Source organism: Tupaia chinensis, unplaced genomic scaffold (assembly GCF_000334495.1).
Source record: "Tupaia chinensis unplaced genomic scaffold, TupChi_1.0 Scaffold000060_1, whole genome shotgun sequence".
Taxonomy (NCBI): domain Eukaryota; kingdom Metazoa; phylum Chordata; class Mammalia; order Scandentia; family Tupaiidae; genus Tupaia; species Tupaia belangeri.
In genome coordinates, this window is record NW_006159518.1 from 2,460,642 (window position 1) to 2,483,025 (window position 22,384).

Sequence of the window (22,384 nt, forward strand, 5' to 3'; positions counted from 1 at the left end):
TTGCTATAGGGCACTTGCACTCACCAGAGAGACAGAAAATGAGAAATCACCACCTTGTGGAATGGCCACACCTCAGTCCCTTCTCCTTCAGTGTCCTCTCAGGATTTGCCCAGTTTTAAGCAGCTGGGTCTAGGACTCCAACTGCAGTCAACTACCTGGGAGTCCAGTGACATAACCATTACACCATCTGCTGGTTCCCCCAATAGGTTTTTTAAAGAACATTATGTTAACATTATTTTAGCATTTTTAGTTAATTGATCTTTGACATTTTGGTACATATACATTTTTAGATTAACACTTGTTACCTTTCTGCTTATTGCTGTTACTCATTTTATTTGTCTTAAAATTATTGTCTTTTTTCTTTACAAAATAGTAAAATAGAAATAAGGCTGTTTTGCACCTTGGGTTAAAGAACTTAAAAACTTTTTTTAAAAATTTGGTCAGTCTTTGCTGTTACACAGTTGCATGGATAATAAAGTTAGTAGCATTTGATTGTTAACATATTTGTGTCATTTGCCTTTTAAGGGTCAAAATTCCTTTAATGTTCCACATGTCTGTTTCTCAGTCTGTAATGGTACAGATTCATAACTGAACGTTTTTAAGGTTCATTTTTCTTTCAGTGTCTGATTTTTTAAATGATTATCTTTCCCTTGCTAATGGGGCTGTTTCTTTCTTTCCCTTTTTTTTTTTTTTTTTTTTAATATTACTAGGGGACCCTGTTTTAAGAACTCATTCCTGCAGTATTCTGGTTCATATTTATGAAACATATAAGAGTGTGTGCCTATTATCATTTGATGCTGAAATCTGATTTATTTTAATGACTGATAAAAACTATTGAAGTGTTTTAAGACAAAGTTTGAGATTATAAAATTGAAAATTTTGCTTCCTGGGTAGTAAAGCATTCTGGGATCTTAATTTTCTAAGTAAAAATGCAAAACTGAAATGGAATTCGAAGTTTGTGAAATGAATTTTCTTATTATTGACACAGTGTTACTCTGAGTAGTTGGGAAAAGTCTGTTTATTAATCTAGTAAGAGTGTATGAACTTTACATTTGCGTGGAATTTGAACACTTTTATTTAGTGCAAACCAGATAGTTATGGTACCACCTACTTTTAAATACCCTAATCACTTATTTTTGTACTTTATTGTGCATTAAAGTATGTTAAGTAGAAGTGCATAGTATTTTTAGTAATGCTTTGAAAAATGCATGGGTCTAATATTGACATTTCCTTTAATTTTTTTTAATGAACTGCAGAGATAAGTTTTCAGAAAACCATATCCCTTAATTCTGAAAATATAACAATAAAAGGCCTCTTGCTTTTCCTAGTGGCATAAAGTAACTCTTCCAGTATTTACTTTTCTGTTCCTCTAGTCTTGGCATCCTTCTGTAATACGGCATTTTATTTTTTGGTTGAAACTTTTTTTTTAAAGCAGGCATTGAAAATTAATGGTAGCTTATTTAAAAATAGATGATCTATTTTTACATTTTAATAAATATACAAAATATGGCATTAATAGTAAGTTTAGGGTTAGATGTTCCTTTGTTAATGCAATAGATAATATGTTGATGATGTCTAAACTGGATTATATAAATTGAGACTTTTTTAACTTTAGTAGATATTTCAAAATATTTTACCCTTAAATTGGTTTAAGCCTAACAAAAAGAGTCTTTAAATTTTTATATACATATACATATATGTATATATATTTTCTTTTTTAGAAAAAGAGCAAACGGGGATCTAATAGGTCATATGATCAAAGTTTAAGTGATTCTTCCTCTCACTCTCAGGATAAACATCATGAGAAGGAGAAAAAAGTAAGTCGATTTGTTGTTGCTAAATATGTAGCACATCTACTTAATCAGTTTTTATTTTTGCCTTTTTAGATGAAAAAAATTAAGTTCTTGGTAGCTAAATGGAGACATTGAATAGAGAAAAGTTTTGACTCATAAAAAGTATTAAGTCACAGACTCAATTTAAAAATAATGCCATATTTGTGAATATGGTTTGCCCAGTGCAACTGAAAGTTTAACGTACAACTGGGTTGAAAACATGAGAGATTTTCTTACATGTGTTACTGTGATCGTTTTGTGAAATCTTTAGCTGACTTCAGCAATGTTAATTTATTGGTATAAATATCATTACCTGATTACTTCACATGTAAGTAATTATCTCATCAGGTTTTTCCTTTATGATAGAACAGTTATAAAATTTTATATATTCTTGACTGGTTTTGGTTTTCAGTAATGCTAATGGTTTATTTTTTTTCGCAAGGCTAAATGTCATACTATTTGAGAATACTTCATCTCTTAATTAAAACACTAAAAGCTTGACTAAATACTAATCTGTCTTCTTCTGAATTACCTGTTTTCTGCTTATATTTTCATTCACCTTAAAGGATATGATTTTTAATAAACAAAAATGAATACTATAGTCATTCATATTTAAATCGCAGTTCTTTAAGAACATTTTGCCAGTGTAGTAGAAGCATATTACTTACCGTATGTTTTTGAGAAAGTGAGGAGGCAAAGGACATCTTCAGAAGGGGAAGGATATTACTCTTACACAGTCAGTATTAACAAGTTTTGAAAATATTTCTGTAAATAGTATTTAGAAACTAAGTCCACATGTATTTTTACGTTTGTAAGTATTTAGAATTTGGAAAATATTAATGTATAGTTATTTATGAATGTTTTGGTTTGAATTTGTATTTGTGCTTTTTTCAAAGTAAATAAATTTTAAGTAGTTTTGAGATTACGTTTTTGTACTCAACTTTAGTGCAGTTGTTTGTGTGTGTGTGTGTGTTTATGATCTTAGGCAGCAGATATGCCTATTCATCTTGATTTCTTTATAAAGTGGTTTTGTGAAAAAGTCATAATAGTGGGGCTCTTATTTGTTGATCTTGTTATCTGTTGTTATTTGGATTGCTGATGAAAAAATGGTGGTTTGATTAGTAGTTTTAGTTTAAAAAAACATGAAATTTTAAGTTTTATAAACCACAAACTAAGGTTTCTTAGGTAGGGCTTGTTTTAAAGGATGTTGTGTCATTAATAGTCTTCTGTTCTGCCATTTCCAAGGATCACCTCGTTTAAAGATGTGATCACTTTGTGATTATTTTAATATATGCTATCATTTTCTTTGAAGAATAGTTATTAAATATGGTGTACTGTTAAATAAACATTGAGCTGAAGACATTTAATTATCTTTTTCCTTTTTGCTCAGAGAATGAGTTAGAATTTTCATTATATGAGTCATTTGTGGTTCTTGAATACTAGGTTAAGAAACATTGTATTGAGTTAATTTTGTTCAGCTTTAAATTTTAGAAGCACGTAAAGTGCTAGCTTTTTTCATATATGTATTTTTGATATAGCTTGATTTTTGTCAAGTTTAAAACTAATTTTTTAATAAAATTATTTAATTTTATTTATTCATCCATTCACTTTATTTTTGGCCAGAGAGAGATACAGACAGAGAGAGAAAGTGAGAAAGCAAGCTACCAGGTCCAGGACTCGAACCGTGGTCAGCCCATCACCTTAACCATAGCTATATGCCATCTGCTGGTCCCTGAAACTCATTTTTATATTTGTTTTTTAAGAACTTATGTCTGGGACCAGCAGATGGCGTATAGCTATGTTGCTGGATTCCCACGTAGTCGACCATGGTTCAAGTTCCCGACCCGGTAGCTTAAACTCACACTGGGCTTATGTGCATGCATGCCCAAGATCTCAAGAGGAGAATGGAGGAAAAGGGATTGTGGCTTGGCCTTCCCCCTTGTGGGGCAATTTCATATTTTCTGTCTCTCTGTCTGTCTCTCTCTCTCTTTCTGGCGAGCGCATGCACACTATAGCAAAAAAACTTCTCCAAAAAAAAAAAAAAAACTGACGTCTATTGATAATCTATAAAGTGATCACACTATAAAGTTGTTATTAACTTGTTTGCTTATCTTGGGAATATTGGAATAGATTTTTAAAATATCATATGATGTTAAGTGATAATATAGCTGAAAGATTGACCATCTTATTCATCATATTATAGATCATCTTTCCCTCCTTTTTTTCTCTTTCAAGATTTTTTTACGTCTAGTAGGATTGTCTTAAAAATGTGCTCTGCATATTTATTTATAAAATGTTTTATTTAAAGGTAACACTCATAATTTATTCAAATGTTAGTATGTTTAAATTCTGTATGTTATGAACAAAATCTAGGTGATAATTATTCATCTGATATAATTGGTACTACTCTCTAGATTCTGTTTTCTGCCCTTATTTTGGTACTTTTTTTTTTGTATATTTTAAAATACTGTTTATTAAGTTATAAGTAAATACTGTTGATAAATTGTGTTTTATACTGTGAAGAAAATATATAGCTTTTGCTTTTTAGAGAGTTTCTGTGTGAATCAAGCTGTATTAACAGTGGTTGAATATTAATTGTACAGTGCCAGCTAGGAGAGAAGAAAAGTTCATGATGAGATATGACTTTGAATTAGGGGCATTTATTCATTAAATTTGAAAATTTGCCATATATTTTAAAGGGAGCCAAAGTACGTATTTATTTATTTTGTGAGAGATTTTTGCTATGGAGCACGTGTACTCGTCAGTGACAGAGAGAGAGTGAGAATGAGAAATCACCTCCCAAGGGCGATGACCACACTGCAGTTCTTCTCCATTCTCCTCTCAAGATTTTTGAGCATGCGTGCATACAAACTACATGGTGTGTTTCAAGGCACTGGGTCTGGGACTTGATCTGTGGTCGGCCATGTGAAAGTCCAGCGTCTTAACCACCGTGCCACCTGCTCGCTCCCCAAAGTACATATTGACATTAAGCAAAACTCTATATAGCAGTTTAATTTAATCACTAACAGTTTGGGTGGTGTGGTACTGTTTAAGAAGACTTTTTCTTTTCTTTTTTTCTTTTTTTAAATTTTTGCTATAGGGCAAGTGTACTCATCAGAGAGAGACAATCAGAGAATGATAAAGAGAGAGGGAAGTGGTAAATCATGGCCCAGGGTGGATGGCTATCCCACAGTCCCCTTTCTTTTAGTTTCCTTTTAGGATTTTTGGGCATGCATGCAAATATGCTTGATATGATGCCCTTGGGTCTGAGACTTGCTGCTCAGTTGATCATGTGGGATTCTGTGCCTTAACCTTTACGCCACCTACTGGCCTAATAGCATCTTCTACTCTTTTTTTTTGGAGAGATTTTCGCTATAGGACGCGTGCGCTCGCCAGACAGACAGACAGAGACATAGAGAAAGAAAGCGAGAAATCACCCTCCAGGGGGGATGGTCACGCCGCAATCCCTTCTCCTCCATTCTCCTCTTGGGATCTTGGGCACGCACGCACACGCGCCCGGCGTGAGTTTTAAGCCACCAGGTCCGGGATGCGAACCACGGTCGACTATGTGGGAGTCCAGTGACATAGCCATTACGCTAACTGCTGGTTCCTGCATCTTCTACTCTTAATGTTAGTTAATATTCATTATTAAAAGGAAAACTAGTTGCTTCTCTTTACTTACACTTTGACAACAAATGTATGGGTTTTCTTTGTACAAGTCTCCAGTTCTCTGGACACCAATCAGGTGTCCTGAAATTCATTGCAGATACTAAGTACTCAGTATTAACCCATACTCTATAGGTCAGGCACTCAATCTCACAAGACTGAGTCATTAGATGCCATCTGCAAGTCAGGTAACAACTAACTGTGTACTGTGAGGTTTCTCTCAACCCTCTCATCAGATTCATACATTTGTTACAATGGGTCATAGAGTTCCAAGAAACACCTTTATTTATTGTTACTGCTGTATTAGAAATGATGCAATTCAGAAACAACCAGATATAAGAAATGCATAGGATGGGTTATGTGAGAGAGATGTAGAGTTTCTGTGCCCTCTCTGGTGTGTCAGCCCAGAACTTTGATGTATTTACCAATATGTAAGCTCTCTGAACTCCCTGTGTGTGTGTGTGGTGGCTCTATTATGTAGGCATGATTGATTAAATAATTGGCTATTAGATTAAACTCAATCTCTAGTTCTTCTCCCTTCCATATAGGCCCAGGGATAGGGCTGAAAGCCCCTGATTGTATGACTAGTTCCTCTGGTGATCATCCACAATCCTCTGAGAGTAAGCTCATTGGCATAAACCCATGCATGGTCGAAAGGGGCTTTTTATGAATAACGGATACAGCCTTTTTCTCCTCCTATTCAGGGAATTTCAAGTTTTATTTTATTTTTTAAAAAGTTTTGTAGTAGAAATTTTGTGTTTAAGACCACATATTACAACAAAATGTTCCAGTCATTCATGATGTTACATGGATTTTAGAAACTGTGCCAGGAGCTAGGGGCAGAGATAAAATGTATATACTACTCATTATATGTCAGTCATAAAATAGAGTCTTAATTTTCCTTCAGTAACAAAGTGGTAAGTAACAGAGAGGGAAAGACAGCACCACACCAGGATCTCAATGATGTGATTCACTCCTTGCCTTCAACTAGTGTGGGGTCATTGTCAAGTACATGGTCTGCAATACTCAGGGAGGTCTCCTAACCTGAACTGTGAACCTTCCCATGTGGGGTTGCATTAGAAAGTCTCACTTTTGCTGCTTTCCCACTGCCTGGCTTCTTTATTGTTTTTATTTATTTATTTATTTAATTATTTTTAATCTAATGCCAGAGGTGCATGTAAGTGTATGCATGTGCAAGAGAGACACAGAATCTGCCAGTGGAGAGTGATCACACCACAATCCCGTTTTCTCAATTCTTTCTTCTTGTCAAGATTTTTGTACTTGCATAGACACACACCTGGAGTGTTTTTCAAGCCTCCAGAGCCAGGATTCGAACAGCTGTCAGTCATGTGGGATCTTGAACTCTTAAACCTTGAGTTCTGAGGTCTGTGTGATCGTTAAAAAGGAAGTACAAAGGACCCTACAGATTTTTTCCCTAATTCGTTTATAACAATCAATCCGAAAATTTTTAAAATGCCAACCTTAGTTCTATCTAACTCCAGACTGAAGACTTGTTAAAATCTCTAAGAACAATGAAACTATCTTATTTATTTATTTTAATTTATTTCAGTTTTAATTTGCTAGATGGTGTGTGTGCTCACTAGAGAGAGAGAAGGAAAGTGAGAAAGCACACCACAGGGAAGGATGACTGTGTCACAATCCTTCCTCCTCTATTCTCTTGGGATTTTAGACACTCACACCCACATATCCAGTGTGGTTTTCAGGCTGCTGTGTCCAGGACTTGAATTGCACTGTTGGCCGTATAAGATCAGCTGTTTTTACCTGTTGTCACTTGCTGGCCCCTAAAGCTGTCTTTATAGCAGGGTTGAATGGCTTGTCTGAGGTCAACAAGGTCTGAGGTCACTTACAGTACCTGGGAGTGGTTAGAAGAAAATAGATTAAGTTTGGCTTTTAAATCCTTGAATTTACAGAGTAAGCTATGGGAAGGATAAAGACGTGTAGAGGAATTCATACATGGAGGCATGTGGTATATTGGGAGGCTCCTTAATTTCACGAGAGATTTATTTTGTTGTTGTTGTTTGTTTTTTTGTTTGTTTGTTTTTTCTTTGAGAGGTTTTTACTATAGGGTGCGTGCACTCGCCAGACAGACAGAGACATAGAGACAGAAAGCGAGAAATCACCCCCCAGGGGGGATGGTCATGCCGCAATCCCTTCTCCTCCATTCTCCTCTCGGGATCTTGGGCACGCACGCACACGCGCCTGGCGTGAGTTTTAAGCCACCGGGTCTGGGACGCGAACCGCGGTCGACTACGTGGGAGTCCAGAGACATAGCCATTACGCTAACTGCTGGTTCCCATAAGAGATTTATTTGTAAAGGCCATTATTTCAAAATCAGTGATTATTTATTGCATTTATATAATTTCATTAGTAGTTATTTGATCTTCAAACTCATATTTTTTTTTCTCATCAGGGCTAATTAATTTATAATGTATCATAAACGTATTAGAATAGTTGATAGCCAAGTCTCCATTGGTGATTGTGTTACGTGGAAATAACACTGAGTTCAAAGTAGGTGCGCTAGAAACCCATCTGTTCCTTATTACAATTGAGATGGGATTAATCTTCCATCCTACTCTCTTCTTCTTTGCCCCTGGTTCCAGTCTGTTGTTATTAATGGATAGTAACAATTTTGAAGTTATTGCCAATAGGAACAGTTAGGGTATAGTGGAAGTTTGTGGGAGAGGGATTTTCTTTTTTTAAAATAATGATTTATTTAGTTTTTATTATTTTAAAATTTGCTATAGGGCACATGCGCTCCCAAGTTAGGGAAAGTGAGAAAGCAAACTGCCCGGTCCAGGACTTGAACCATGTCTGCCATGTGGTAGTATAGCGCCTTAACCACTACACCATCTGGTTGCACCATGGGAGATGTGTTTTTTGGTTAGTGAACCTGAAGGATTGGCAGGACGTCATTTTGTTTAGGATTACCCCTCTCTTGGAAGAGAACCAGGCAATTTTCTTTCTTTTTAAAAAATTATTTATTTGGGGACCAGCAGGTGGCATGGTGGTTAAGGCGCTGGACACTCTCTCATGGCCGACCACGGTTCAAGTCCTGGACCAGGTGGCTTGCTTTCTCACTCTCTTTCTCTTTCTCTCTCTGGTCAAATTAAAATAAATGAATGAATAAATAAAATTTAAAATAATTATTAAAAATTATTTTACCTTATTTTTTATTATTATTAGTAGTAATGTTATTCAGTTTGACCAGAAAGAGAGAGAGAGGGAGAGCAAGAAAACAAGCTGCCAGACTACTTTCTTTTGTGGCCCTCTCAAACAAATCATTGTCATTACGTCTGTACATCTTTTTCACATTTTTACCTGGCAGCTCCTTTTTTGTGTACAAATTTTGTACTCAGGATGAAGCTTTTGGTTTCAGTATTATGTAAAGAGTTAAGAGAGGGCAGGACTTTTCAGAAACAACAGATTGGAATGACTAGGGTATGTGTTTGGTGAGGCTTTTTTTTTTTTTTTAACTTGTGATTTTGAAATAATTTCAGAGTTGAAGAGAAATACTACAGATGATCCTTGTGTATCACTCAAGGATCCCAAATGTGAATATTTTGCCATGTTAACTGTGTCATGTCCATCCTTCCCTCTCCTTTGCTGTCTTTTGCTTTCCCTGTGTAGGATCTTTTTCTGAACTATTAGAGAGTAAATTGCAGATTTAATCCCTCTTTAGCCTAAGTACTTCAGCGTGTCGTTTTTAAAGTTTTGTACAATAGGGTGCATGTGCTGGCCGAGGGGAGGGGAATGAGAGAAAGAAATCCTCTAGGGGGACAACAGCACTGTAGTCCCTCCTCCTCCTTTTACCCCTCTACCAGGCTCAGGACTCAGACCATGGTTGATGTGGGATCCATCTGCCTTAACTATGCCGGTGACTGCCCTCAGCATGTATTAGGTCACTGGGAAAGTCATGACATATTTTTCTGTGTTTCCTATGCAAAATCGTGTCATGGCTTTCTCGACAACCCAATAAAAGGGAATTGCCTATATGATTATAATACCATATTTATTTATTTATTTTAAATATACCAGAGGGGACGTATGCTTGTGGAGAGAGAAAGAGATAAGGGAAAGCATGAAAGTACCCCATACCCCATGGGATGTGGTTACACTGTAATTTCTTTTCTTTCTTTTCTTCCTTATTTCAGGGTATTGGTCACACATGGACTCATGCCTGGTGTATTTCTCGAGCTGCTGGGTCTAATTCTCAAACCAAGTGGTTGGCCATGTGGGATCCAGCCACTTTTAACCACCAAGTCACAGGCTGGCCTGATTACAATAGTGTTATCAAAATCAGTAAATTAATACTGCTATGGATGGTTATCTAATCTATAGATTATATTCAGATTTTACTTACTCATGTCTTCCATCCCAACCAGAAACTTTTTTTCTGGCTCAGGATCCAAACCAAGACCACACATTGTGTTTAGTTGTCCTAGTCTGAAATATTTTCTCGTTGTCTTTCATGACCGTGGCATCTCTGAAAGTTCTGTTGCGTCCTGTGATCTGAGGTGCTGTCTCTTCTGCCCTTAACAATGGATTTTTATAGCAATATCCTTGCATTTATTATCGTACAATGTCTTTTTGAAAGTGAACAACTCTATACACATCTTTGCAAACCATTCTTTAATTTTAGCATTTAATTTAGCTGTAGAGATTGGGATTTTTTTTTTTTTTGAGAGGTTTTCGCTATAGGGCACGTGCGCTTGCCAGACAGAGAGAGACATAGAGACAGAAAGCAAGAAATCATCCCCCAGGGGGGATGGTCCCTCTGCAGTCCCTTCTCCTCCATTCTCCTCTCGGGATCTTGGGCACGCACGCACACGCACCCGGCGTGAGTTCTAAGCCACTGGGTCCAGTACACGAACCGTGGTCGACTACATGGGAGTCCAGTGACATAGCCATTACACTAACTGCTGGTCCCGAGATTGGGAATTTTTAAAACCTGAAATTCTTGGTTCCTTCTTATCAATAATTCTCCCTTTAATTAGGCTAGTGAAAGAGAGAGTCAGTGAGAGGGAAAGTGAGAAATCACTCCTCCGGGGGACGGCCACGCTGCAGTCTCTTTTCCTCCATTCTCCTGGGATTTTGGGCATACTTGAACATGCACCTGGTGTGATTTTCAAAGCTTCCAGGTCTGGGATTTGAACAAAAGTCAGCTGTGTGGGAGTCCAGCACCTTAACCACAGGCCACCTGCTGGCCCCATCTCTTTAGCATATTTTTATACTCCTGCATTTTGCTATGAACAGTAAGGAGAAATGAAACTGCACCTTCAACAGAGTCCCTATATTGTTTTTAAAAAGGGATTATTTATTTAACTTTATTTATTGTTATTATTTAATTTGCTATAGGACATGTGCGAGAGAGAGAGAGAGAGAGAGAGAGAGAGAGGCAGGCAGGCAGGCATGGGCGGGGGTAAGTGAGAAAGCAAGCTGCCAGATTGGGCCTCAAACCATGGTCGTCCATGTGGGAGTTAAGGACCTTAACCACTATGCCACCTGCTGGCCCTAACAGAATACTTAGAAATCTTTTTAGTTACGTCAAACATTTTATTAAATTCATTTTCTGTTTTTCATGTTATCACAGGCAATAAGTGTTGCTAAACTTTCCATTGCTACATAACAAGGACCTCCATCTCCAATTTTCATTTTTCGTTTTTCTCACTTTTCTAATAGCAGCCTCTTTAAAGGCGGTAAGGTTTCCAGTAACAGTTGCTTCCATGTTCATTAAGGTTTCACTAAGTAATTTCCTGAAAGCTCTCTTAGCCTCTGCCTCCTGCCTGGTTCTAAGAAACTCCTACATTTTTAGGTTTTGTTAGCATTCTGTTTTTAGTAACAGATTCCCAGGAATAATCTGTAAATCTGTGTTAGGTACCAGTTGTACCTTAACAACCTACCCTAGGATTTAGTGGCTGAAAGCTGCAGTAAACATTTATTATCCTATAGATTCTGTGGGTTGGAAATTTGGATTTAAGAAGGTATATGTAACCCAGGGTGTCTCATCAGAATGCCTTCATGATGTTGGCTCAGATTACAGCTGTTGGAGGGATTGACCAAAACTGGAGGATATCCTTGTATCGCCTACACAAATGGTTGGCAAATTGGTGCTGGCTGTTTCTTTATGCATGGACTTTTCCTTAGGGCTGCTTGAATGTCATATGACATAGCACCTAGTCTTTTGCTGAAATCAAGGCAAAAGCTGCAATGTATTTTATGACCTCGGAAACCATACAGTATCAATTTTTGAAAGTATTTATTGGTAAGTCATACATAACATAACATATACCTCTTTTTTAAAAAAGTTTATTTCAGAAGAGAGAGAGAAATGGGTATTCTTTACAGAGTCTCAACCATGCTGTGATCCTCCCCTCAGCCTGTCAGCCAACCAGATTCACAGACATGTTTGGGTGCATATGTGTGTTTTTGCTGTAGGGCATATGTGCTTCCCTGAGAGAGACAGACCGTGAGAGGGAAGGTGAGAAATCACCCCCGCCCCCTAGGGAGGTTGGCCACCCTGCAATCCTTTGTCCTCCATTCTCCTTCTGGAATTTTGGGCAAACACACACATGCACCAGTGTGATTTTCAAGCTGCCAGGACCAGGACTTGAACCATGGTCAACCTTGTGGGAGTGCAGCATCTTAACTACCACACCACCTGCTTACCCCAGGAAACATTTTTAAAAAAATAGTTATTTTATTTAACTTCATTTATTTATTTACTTTCAATTTGACCAAAAGAGAGGGAAAGTGAAAAAGCAAGCCTCCAGGTCTGGGACTTGAACCATAGTCAGCCATGTGGGAGTCCAGCGCCCTTAAACACCACACCACCTGCTGGCCCCAGAAACTTTTTCTTTAAAAGAATGATTTTATTTAACTATCTATTTATTTTAATTTGACTGGGCGTGGGGTGGAGGGGAGAGAGAGAAAGCAAGCCAGTTGCCAAGGTCTGGGACTCAAACTGCTGCTGTCAGCCATGTCAGGGAGGTAACAAGTGCAAAACCTAAACAAGTGGCTCTGGAGTGGTGGCTTTTTGCCAGAGGATCCTGATGGTGATATCGTCATTAACAGAAACTTGTAGCTGAAGTGGAAGACGGGCACCCAAAGGTAGAGAAGGTGCTGCAGCTTTTACTGCGGTTCCCAATCCAACTGTTGGTTTGGGCTCCTTTCTAAAGATGCATGTTTTCAGGATAGTTGGTATAAAGGACTAAGTAGAATGTTGAAGGGAGCTGCATATGACTTTTAAATATGTAAAAAGCTTAATTAAGTAGTCAGTTTCCTTTTTGATAGTGATAGTTAAAAGAGATGGGACTTTTTGCTTGACTGCCAGAGGAATTTGAATTGTGAATCTGTTCCCATAGTTCCCAGAAATTTTTGCTTGTTGAGCAAGTCTTTGAATTTTATTGGCTTCAGCCAACCCTGCTGACAGAGGTGTGATAACAACACAGTCAGAGCTATTGAGACTGAGGTGTCTAATTTTCCATCCAATAGTGAGAGCTTTAGAAATTAGAGGATAGAGGCACTTGCACTAAATCCTGACATACCTATTTGTGGCAAACAGGAAGGGTATTTAGGTCTTTCCAGGGAACCACTTCAAACACATATTGGAAGCCTTGCTCGTGTGTGCAGAACTGATCTTGATCCTTTGGTGTGAGTGGTATGGCAAAGAGGCATTGAAAATGCCCAAGACATCCTACCATGTACCGTCAGTCTGTGTATGGATTTTGTCTGTAACAGCTGGGGCTGTAAGAGCAATTATTGAACTCAGTTGGCGATAATTCACTTTAAGTCTCTAGTTCCCGCTAGCCTTTTTTCACTAGCTTTGCAGAGTTTTGTTTTCCTAATGCATCTTGTGCTACCTCTGGTATGTGTAAATCTTTTTTGTCAAAGCTGTGGCTTTTCTTTGTCCTGGAGTTCTGTACTGTTTCTGCTTGACCACCCAGGAAGGAGATCCATCCATGGTGGTTTGGAGAGTTATTTATACAAGGGAGCTTCAGAATGTTCATGGAAAAACTGGAATTAAAGTAGAAGTGTTTTTTAGTGCAAAAAAATTAGAAATGCATGCATACTTCTTCATAATACATATTTTTCATGAGCTTCTTGTATGTCCTATTAGCACTTTTATATGTACTAGTTTTGATTGGGAGAATACTCTTTTGCACTTACAAGGTGAGTAAAGATTACGACATAAAACAATGGTTGGCAAACTTTTTATGTAAAGGACCAGATAGTAAGTATTTGAGACTCTGTATACAGCATATAGCCTCTGTCATATTTTCTTTCTCTTTCTCCCTCCCTCCCTCCCTCTCTCTCTCTTTTTTTTTTTTTTTTTTAATAAAGAATCCTTTAAAAATGCAACATCATTCTTAACTTGGGTGCCTTTATTCTTTTTCTTTCTTTATCTCTCTCTCTCTTCTGTTCTCCTTTTTTTTCTAATTTGCTATAAGGTGCATGTGTTCTCAGAGGACAGAGAGAGAGGATAAGTGAGAAAGCCACTCCCTGGGGTGGGGGAAACAGCGATGACACAATTCTTTCTCCATTTTCTTTAAGGAATTTGAGTATGCACACACACACATCTGCCATGCTTTTCAACCCTCCAGGTCTGAGACTTGAATCAAACCATTGACCATGTGGGATCCATTGCTTTTACCGCCATGTTACCTGGCTAACCCCAGGATACATTTCCGGATGTATTACATAGGATCTGAGTTCTGTATTATTCTATGATTTAATTTGTATGATTTTTAATTTTATCTATACCCAGCATTTTTATACATGTGTAGATTCCTTTTTTTCTCATACATTTTTGTTATTCAGAATCATTCATTATTAACTTTCCAAACCTTACTTATTTTTTCCTTGAGTGAGAGGAGATATCTAACATCCTTAGAGTCCTGATGCTATCATCCACCTGCAAACTTCAGCCAGCGCCAGATCCTGAGTGTGTGTTCAGCAGCCTCAGGAAGGTCTCTAGACTTTAACCAGGAAAATTTTCATGTGGTATTGCCTCAGAAAGCGTTGTGTTTCACTACTGTGCCACTGTCTGGCCCCAAGTTCCTTCGTTATTAAATGGTCCCAGCTCTGAGCTGTCAGGTGGTATGGTAGTAAAGGTGCTCGACTCCCATGTGACTGTGATTCAAGTCCCAGACCTGGCAGCTTGCTTTCTCTCTTTGTCACTGTTGCTGTCTCTTTTTGGTCAAATTGAATAATAATAAAAAAAAAAATCGTTAAAAAAATACTATCCCAGCTCTGTACCCTAGAAGAATAAGCCCAGGGTGGGAAGTAGAGCAAAGATAGTAATGAAGGATGAAAGGCTTTCTTATTATCTTAATAGGGAGAACATATTGATAAAGCACTTATAGACCAGGCTCATTTGAACCTCATATTTATAACTTAAATATGTTATTTTAACATATATAGAAAAAATTAGAAAAAAAAATCCTGTTATTGTTATAGAAAATTTGTCCTTTAACTCCCATGGTTGTATATTGTAGTCTTGTTTTAGTTACTATTGTTTGATAGACCACCCCAGAACTTGTAGTGGCCCATAACAGTAAGAGATCAATCAGGACAATTCATCTTTCTTTCATGGTACCAGCTGGGTTTACTCATGAGCCTATATTAAGCTAGTTGTTGGCTGGGTGGTCAGTGTTGGTCTTTTCTACGTGTCTTATGTTCTATTGACTCTAGGCTGGGGTACCTCAGTTCTTTCTAATATGGCCTCGTTTTCCACTTAGCTTCTGTTATGGTTTGGATCATGATTTGTTCCCTAATGTTTCATCTCTTGATTTGGTCTTACTGGGCAGTGATTGTATATCTCCCAGAAATTCATGTGTTGAAGATGTCATTGTATTGTAAAGGTATTAATTGAAAACTTAATTCCCTTATGGTGTCCCAGGTTGATGCCTTTGATATGCTAATGTCACTAGGGTAGGACCTCTGTTTAGTTGTGACAGGTACATAAGCGGAGGGTATAAGACCACAGGGGCAGAGAGACAGCTGTATGATAATGATCATACTCGGTTAAAAATCCTTTTCGATGCTACTGTATGACACCCTTGGACTTTACAGCCGCCAGTGGTTTGAGTTATTAAATTGTACTCTTTTGTTACTTACTAGCCTCAGGTATTTCTGCTAGTTGTGTAAAAACAGACTCAGCCTCTTTGTCAGAGGAGAGTAGAATGAGTCTCTACATGGTGTCTGGGATCCATGGTGGGAAAGGTAGAAGTCATGCAGCACTTATTAAAGCTCTAGGCTTCTGTACTTGTATACCATTACTTTTGCCACACTCTGTTGATTAAAGCAAGTTACAGGCTAACTATAGGTTCAAGGGAGTGGAAAGGAAAGTATCTTATTATAGTAGGACCTATGATATCTCATCACAATTAATAAAGGCATAATATCTTAGGGATTATCATTATCTACTGTAGTTAAATACAGTTAGGATAATAAAGTTTTTTTTTAAAAGTCTGTGTATGAAGCATTATTGTGCTAAATTATTAAAATTGAGGTTGAAAATGGATTATGTGCTTTGAACAGGAATTATAAACATGTATCCGTTATTTTAATACAATTTGTTCAGTGGGTATGTAATCACTTTTAGGGCAGGGACAGTGATACTAATATTATTATCAATCTTTCCTGCCTTGAACAAAGTAAGTGCTCCAAGTGGTTAAATTTAAGTTCCACGAGAAATAAATTCAATTCCTTAAATAGTAGTAAATATCATGCTAAGTATTATTTCTTAATCTACTTATTCAAATAAGTATGTTTTGTTTAAAATTCTTTGGCATTAAATGAAGTTGGTCTTCTAATAGGTAATTAATTTCTTATTAATTGAATTTCTTTTTATATTCAGTTTTTTAGTTTTAGTACTTCCTAAACAGCACACTGTCTCTCTCTCTCTCTCTCACATGGTGTCTGGGATCCATGGTGGGAAAGGTAGAAGTCATGCAGCACTTATTAAAGCTCTAGGCTTCTGTACTTGTATACCATTACTTTTGCCACACTCTGTTGATTAAAGCAAGTTACAGGCTAACTATAGGTTCAAGGGAGTGGAAAGGAAAGTATCTTATTATAGTAGGACCTATGATATCTCATCACAATTAATAAAGGCATAATATCTTAGGGATTATCATTATCTACTGTAGTTAAATACAGTTAGGATAATAAAGTTTTTTTTTAAAAGTCTGTGTATGAAGCATTATTGTGCTAAATTATTAAAATTGAGGTTGAAAATGGATTATGTGCTTTGAACAGGAATTATAAACATGTATCCGTTATTTTAATACAATTTGTTCAGTGGGTATGTAATCACTTTTAGGGCAGGGACAGTGATACTAATATTATTATCAATCTTTCCTGCCTTGAACAAAGTAAGTGCTCCAAGTGGTTAAATTTAAGTTCCACGAGAAATAAATTCAATTCCTTAAATAGTAGTAAATATCATGCTAAGTATTATTTCTTAATCTACTTATTCAAATAAGTATGTTTTGTTTAAAATTCTTTGGCATTAAATGAAGTTGGTCTTCTAATAGGTAATTAATTTCTTATTAATTGAATTTCTTTTTATATTCAGTTTTTTAGTTTTAGTACTTCCTAAACAGCACACTGTCTCTCTCTCTCTCTCTTTTTTTTTTTTTTTTTTTGATTAGAGATAATAAATCATCCATTTTCTGGGCAAACCTAGAAATTAATTTCTTGTCTGAATTTCTATGCCATCATCTCTAGTTTCTGGGTACAGAATTCAGTGCATCGTAGGGGAGAATTTGGCACTATTAAAATAAAATGAAATAATGCATGTGAAGTGCTTTTAAAAAGTGCCATTTATAAAATATCCATGAAAGTCTTTGGTGGGTCTGTTTTTTTCTTTTTTGAGAGATTTTTACTATAGGGCACGTACACTTGGTGGAGAGACAGAGACAGAAAGTGAGAAATCACCCTCCATGGGGGTGGTCATGCCACAATCCATTCTCCTTTCAGGATCTTGGGCATGTGCACACATGCTTTGGTTAGTTTTAAGCTGCCAAGTCTGGGACTCGAACCGTGGTAGACTACATGGGAGTCCAGTGACATAATCATTACACCATCTGGTGATCCTAGTCTCTGCTGTTTTTAACGATAAAATACATTTATTGGGCCATTGGAAAGTCATGACATATTTTTTCTATGAAAAATGTGTCATGACTGTTCTGATAGCCCAATATTTTGCTGAACATAAATATAAAAAATAATTGTAGACTTCAGCTGTTTATTGATATTTTAGATTGACCAAGGATAAGAAAGCTGAAGCCACTTAAAATAAAAACAACTTATATTAGTTTTACTTGTTATATATAAAGTAATACTATGATCAGAGGAAGTGAATTTTAAGTTATTTTTTGACAGAAGTATTGTTACTATTTTAATTTAGCAAGTAATTATAAAAGAATCTAGTACATGTATTATATTGCTTATGTTATAAATTAAATTGGATCTTACTTTTTTTTCATTCTAGAAATATAAAGAAAAGGACAAACACAAACAAAAACATAAGAAACAGCCAGAACCATCCCCTGCATTGGTTCCATCCTTAACTGTTACTACAGAAAAAGTAAGTTTTAAGTATCATATTTTGCCTATAACTCTTTATGTCTGATTTTTACCTCTAAGTAGAAATGCTTTCATTCCAGGGTCCTAATTCTCTGACCTTTTCCACTTTTCCAACCAGATAAACATTAATCATTTAGGAGTCCCACTTCTTAGTCCTTTATGCTACCTTCTGTTTAGTCTTCAAAGACTTTTTATGACTTCAAAGGTTAAGAAAGGATAATGAAAGAGGCATCCTTGAAGTTAAGAGTTTTAGGCTGTGGTGTAGACCATCCACCTGTAATTTTGAATTCTGTCTTTACCACTTAACCAATTGAGTGCTTAGGTTACATAACCTTTTTGTGACTTAACTACATTATCTGTAAAGTATGAGAAATAACTGGTGAAATCGAATGAGATAATAGGTTTAAAGCAAGTAGTATAGTATCTGGTTCATAGTAAGCATTACTCAATAAGTGATAAATATTATTAAGATTATTATCATGCGGTTTATAAGAAAATGGGCAGAAGCAGGGACAAGTAGTGGAGACAGAGTAGGTAAGTAGAGAGTGCAGTAGGAGAGATGAGTGGCCAATCATGCACGGTTGTGTGGGGGTTTAAGAGATTTTTATCTTTCAGATTGAATGAAAAGTGTGCTACTGAAGGGTTCTTCACTGTGATGTATCATATTCTGCCTTGAGTTTTGAAAGGCCTTCTGACTGCTGCTGCTTTTAAGTAGACTACAGAGTAAAGAACAGAAGCAGGGAGACCGTTAGCACCATACTGCAATAATTCATAGGGAAATGGTAGTAAGAGTGGAGGGCAGCGAGAGGTGGTCAGATTATGAATCTATTTAAAGTGAATCCCACATTACTTTCTTTCTTTTTTGAAAGAATTACTTTATTTATTATTATTATTGTTTAATTTAACGAGAGAGAGAGAGAGAGAGAGAGAGAGAGAGTAATTAAGTAAGAAAGCAGTCTACCAGTTCCGGGACGTGAACCATAGTCAGCCATGCAGGGGGGGTCCAGTGTCTCAACAGCTGTGCCACCTACTGGCCCCCCATGTTATTTTCTTATAGATAAGTTAGAAGTATAAAGAGAAAACCCAAGAATGATCCCAAACATTTTGGCCCAGATAAATGGAGGAATGGAGTTTCTCTTTAACAAAGGTGGGGAAAAGTATGAATATAGTAGATTGAGGGGAAAGTCAGTTTGTATATGGTGTTCATTTTTCATTGCTGCTAGGACCATTTACTGTACATTTAGCAATTTAAAACAACATAAACTTGTTACATCCCTGTTCTGTAGGCCAGAAGTCTAGTAGACTTGGCTGGTTTTGCTACCGCGGGCCTCTCAAAACCAAAATCAAGATTCTGCTCAGCTAATTCAGGTTATTGATAGCATTCATTTCCTTGTGCTTCAGTGACTGCAGTACCCATTTCCTTGCTGTCTTGTCAATGTGAGAGTACCCTTAGCTCCTAGAGCTTCTTTCACATCCTTGTTCTCCATTATGTGATTTCTCCTTCATCTCAGAGCCTGCATTGGCATGTTGAATCTTTCTCTCACTTGGACTCTTTCTGATATTACCACTTTTGAATCCGTTTTGTTGTTTGACAGGAAAAGGTCTCTTATTTTAAGTGCTGATGTGATTGCATTAGGTCTACCTGAGATGCTTGGGACAATCTCTCTAACTTAATACTCATAAGGCCAAGTAACATATATTTCCCCCTTTAGGGAAGGGACATTAGGATAGGGACATCTGGGGATGAGGGCTGTTTTGCCTACCATGGACATATTAAATATCTATTAGACATCCAAGTAGAGGTATTGATTACTCAGTTGTGTTCATAGTCTGACATTTAGGAAAGAGGTCTAGACTTCAGAGAAAATTAGGAGTTATATGCATATGGAGTTACTTAAAGATGAGACTGGATGAAATCACCAAAGGAAGAGTGAGTGCAGGTAGAGAATAGGAGAAGACTTAGAAGGCCGGTGGGCTTCCTGTGTCAGGTGTGGGAGGAGAGTTGCAACCAGCAAAGGAGACTAGAAGAGGTCAGAATTTGAAAGAAAACCAAGAGGATGTGGCATGCTGGAAGCCAAATTAAAGGAGGAAAAAAGTGTCATTTATAATAATATAATGGCTAGCCATTTGATTGCTGCATCAAGACCCTATTGTGTTTTTCTTTCCTATGTGCACCTGTGGAAGAAAAAAATAGAATGGAAGGAGATAATTCAGACAGTCCCTATAAATGATTGCTTAAAGGAGCTTTGAGGGCAGAGAAATAGGTGATAACTGTTCATGAAAGTAGGGATGATACGGGAGTTTTAAATTTGCCAGAGGGTGCCTGTGCTGGCAGAGTAAGATTGAGGGAGGGAAATCGAGAATGGGCCTCCCTCCTACATGGATAATGGTCCTCCGTCTCTTAACTCTGTTTGGGATTTTAGGCACACACACATACCTGGCATGTTCCTCAAGCTGCAAGGTCTGTGACTGACCCCCACAGCTGGCCATGTGGATCCAGCTGCTTTAACTACTAGGCCACTAGCTGGCTCAGTTAAATATTTTTTAAATGAGAGGTAATAACAGTATGCTACTGTACTATTAGGTCGTTGGGAAAGTCATTACTAATTTTTCTGTTCTTTCTTTCCCCGTTTTTTTTTAAAAAAAAAATGAGGTTTTTGCTTTAGGGTGTGTGCACTTTCTGGAGAGAGAGCAAGAAACGAGAGAGAGGGAGACAGTGAGAGGGAAAGTGAGACATCATCACCTCTCCCCTCCAAGGGGGTTGGCCATGCCACAGTCCCTTCTCTTCCATTCTCCTCCTGGGATCTTGGGCATGTACACACACATGCCTGGTGTGTTTTAAGTCACTGGGTCTGGGACTTGAACCAAGGTCAGTCATGTGGGAGTCCAGCAATGTAACTGCTGCGCCATCTGCTGACCCCTTTAATTTGCTTCTCTATGCAAAAATCTGGCATGACTTTCCTGACAACCAGATAGTAGGAATTATCCATTAGAGAGGGGGAAATAATGATAACAGGAGACAGGAAGATTGCAGAAGATGGCGTGGTTACATTACTGGACTCTTACATGGCCTGCTGCGGTTTAAAACCTGGACCCGGTGGCTTGAGGCCTGCACTGGGCATGTTGTGCGTGCATACCCTAGATCCCAGGAGGAGAATGGAGAAGAAGGTATTGTGTTGTGGCCTCTCCCGGGGGCGGGGGGAGGGGGAGGGGGTGATTTCTCACTTTTCCTTTTTCTGTCTCTCTCTGACAAATGCAAACACCCTATGGCATAAAAAACTTAAAAAAAAAAAAAAAGGAATATGAGAAGGGATGAGATGCCATGTTGAAGTGGCTTTAGTAACTGGAGAGAATGCACAGAGATTTGAGAATAAACATTGGGCATAGGTAAATGTAAGATTTTGTGGAAAATCTCTTCTGAAAAATTCAGTCGTATTGGCAAGAAAGGAGTGTTACAAATCTGAGCAAAGGAAAAAGGTGAGCTATATATAAATGAAATAGTGAACTATAATAATGTGAAAGAAAACTTACTACTGATATTTATCATGATTGCCGGGTGGACACAATGTCCCACTTGAGGTTTATATTCAGGAATTTAAAGTGATACAAGTTTGTGTAACCTTTTATCTCTCTCCATTCTTGTCTAGCTGTATGGATGTGGGCACACAGTTTGATTTAACTAGGTAGGGAGCATGCGTTGAAGATAAATGTGAGGGGTTAAGTTAAATGAAGACAGAAATGGATGAGGGCCAATAAACAGGATGAATATTAAAGAATTGTCATAGTAGTTCAGAGTGAATTGGAAATATGAGAGTGGTAGTCAGATAGTAAAGATATGTGAAATGAAGGTTATGAAAGAGTGACAGTTAATTTAGTAATATCAGAATCTAGGGGTTATGACCAGGGACATGAAGGGCTTATGCAGGATAGAAGAGATCATTGGAGGAACTGAGTCAAAGAACTGAGAGATGGGAATTTTAAAGAGATCATTTGGATGTATATTGAAACTTCTTAAAACTTGGATGGGAGTAGTGTTGGAGAGTGATGGTAATACAGGCCCTAAGGGTAAGAGGTCGAGGAACCTCTTCTTTCAGGGACTGGATACTAAATATTTTAGGTTTTGTAGGCCATACTGGCTCTGTCTTAGACTCAACTCTGCTATTTTAACACAGAACTGGCTGTAGACAGTTTGTCAACAAATGGATGTGGCTGTGTTCCAATAAAACTTCATGGGCACTGAAATTTAAATTTTATATGATTTTCTCATGTCATGA

The 22,384-nt window shown here is 37.4% G+C and overlaps 1 protein-coding gene across 1 annotated transcript in view; it reads left to right on the top strand.

Moving 5' to 3' along the window:
* The window catches only part of MLLT10 (MLLT10 histone lysine methyltransferase DOT1L cofactor), a 292,936-nt gene that overhangs the window by 176,332 nt on the left and 94,220 nt on the right, over positions 1–22,384 (top strand). Inside the window, 2 exon segments of the mRNA XM_027776734.1 lie at positions 1,722–1,817; positions 18,016–18,111. Of these exon segments, the coding sequence (XP_027632535.1) occupies positions 1,722–1,817; positions 18,016–18,111 (192 nt within the window).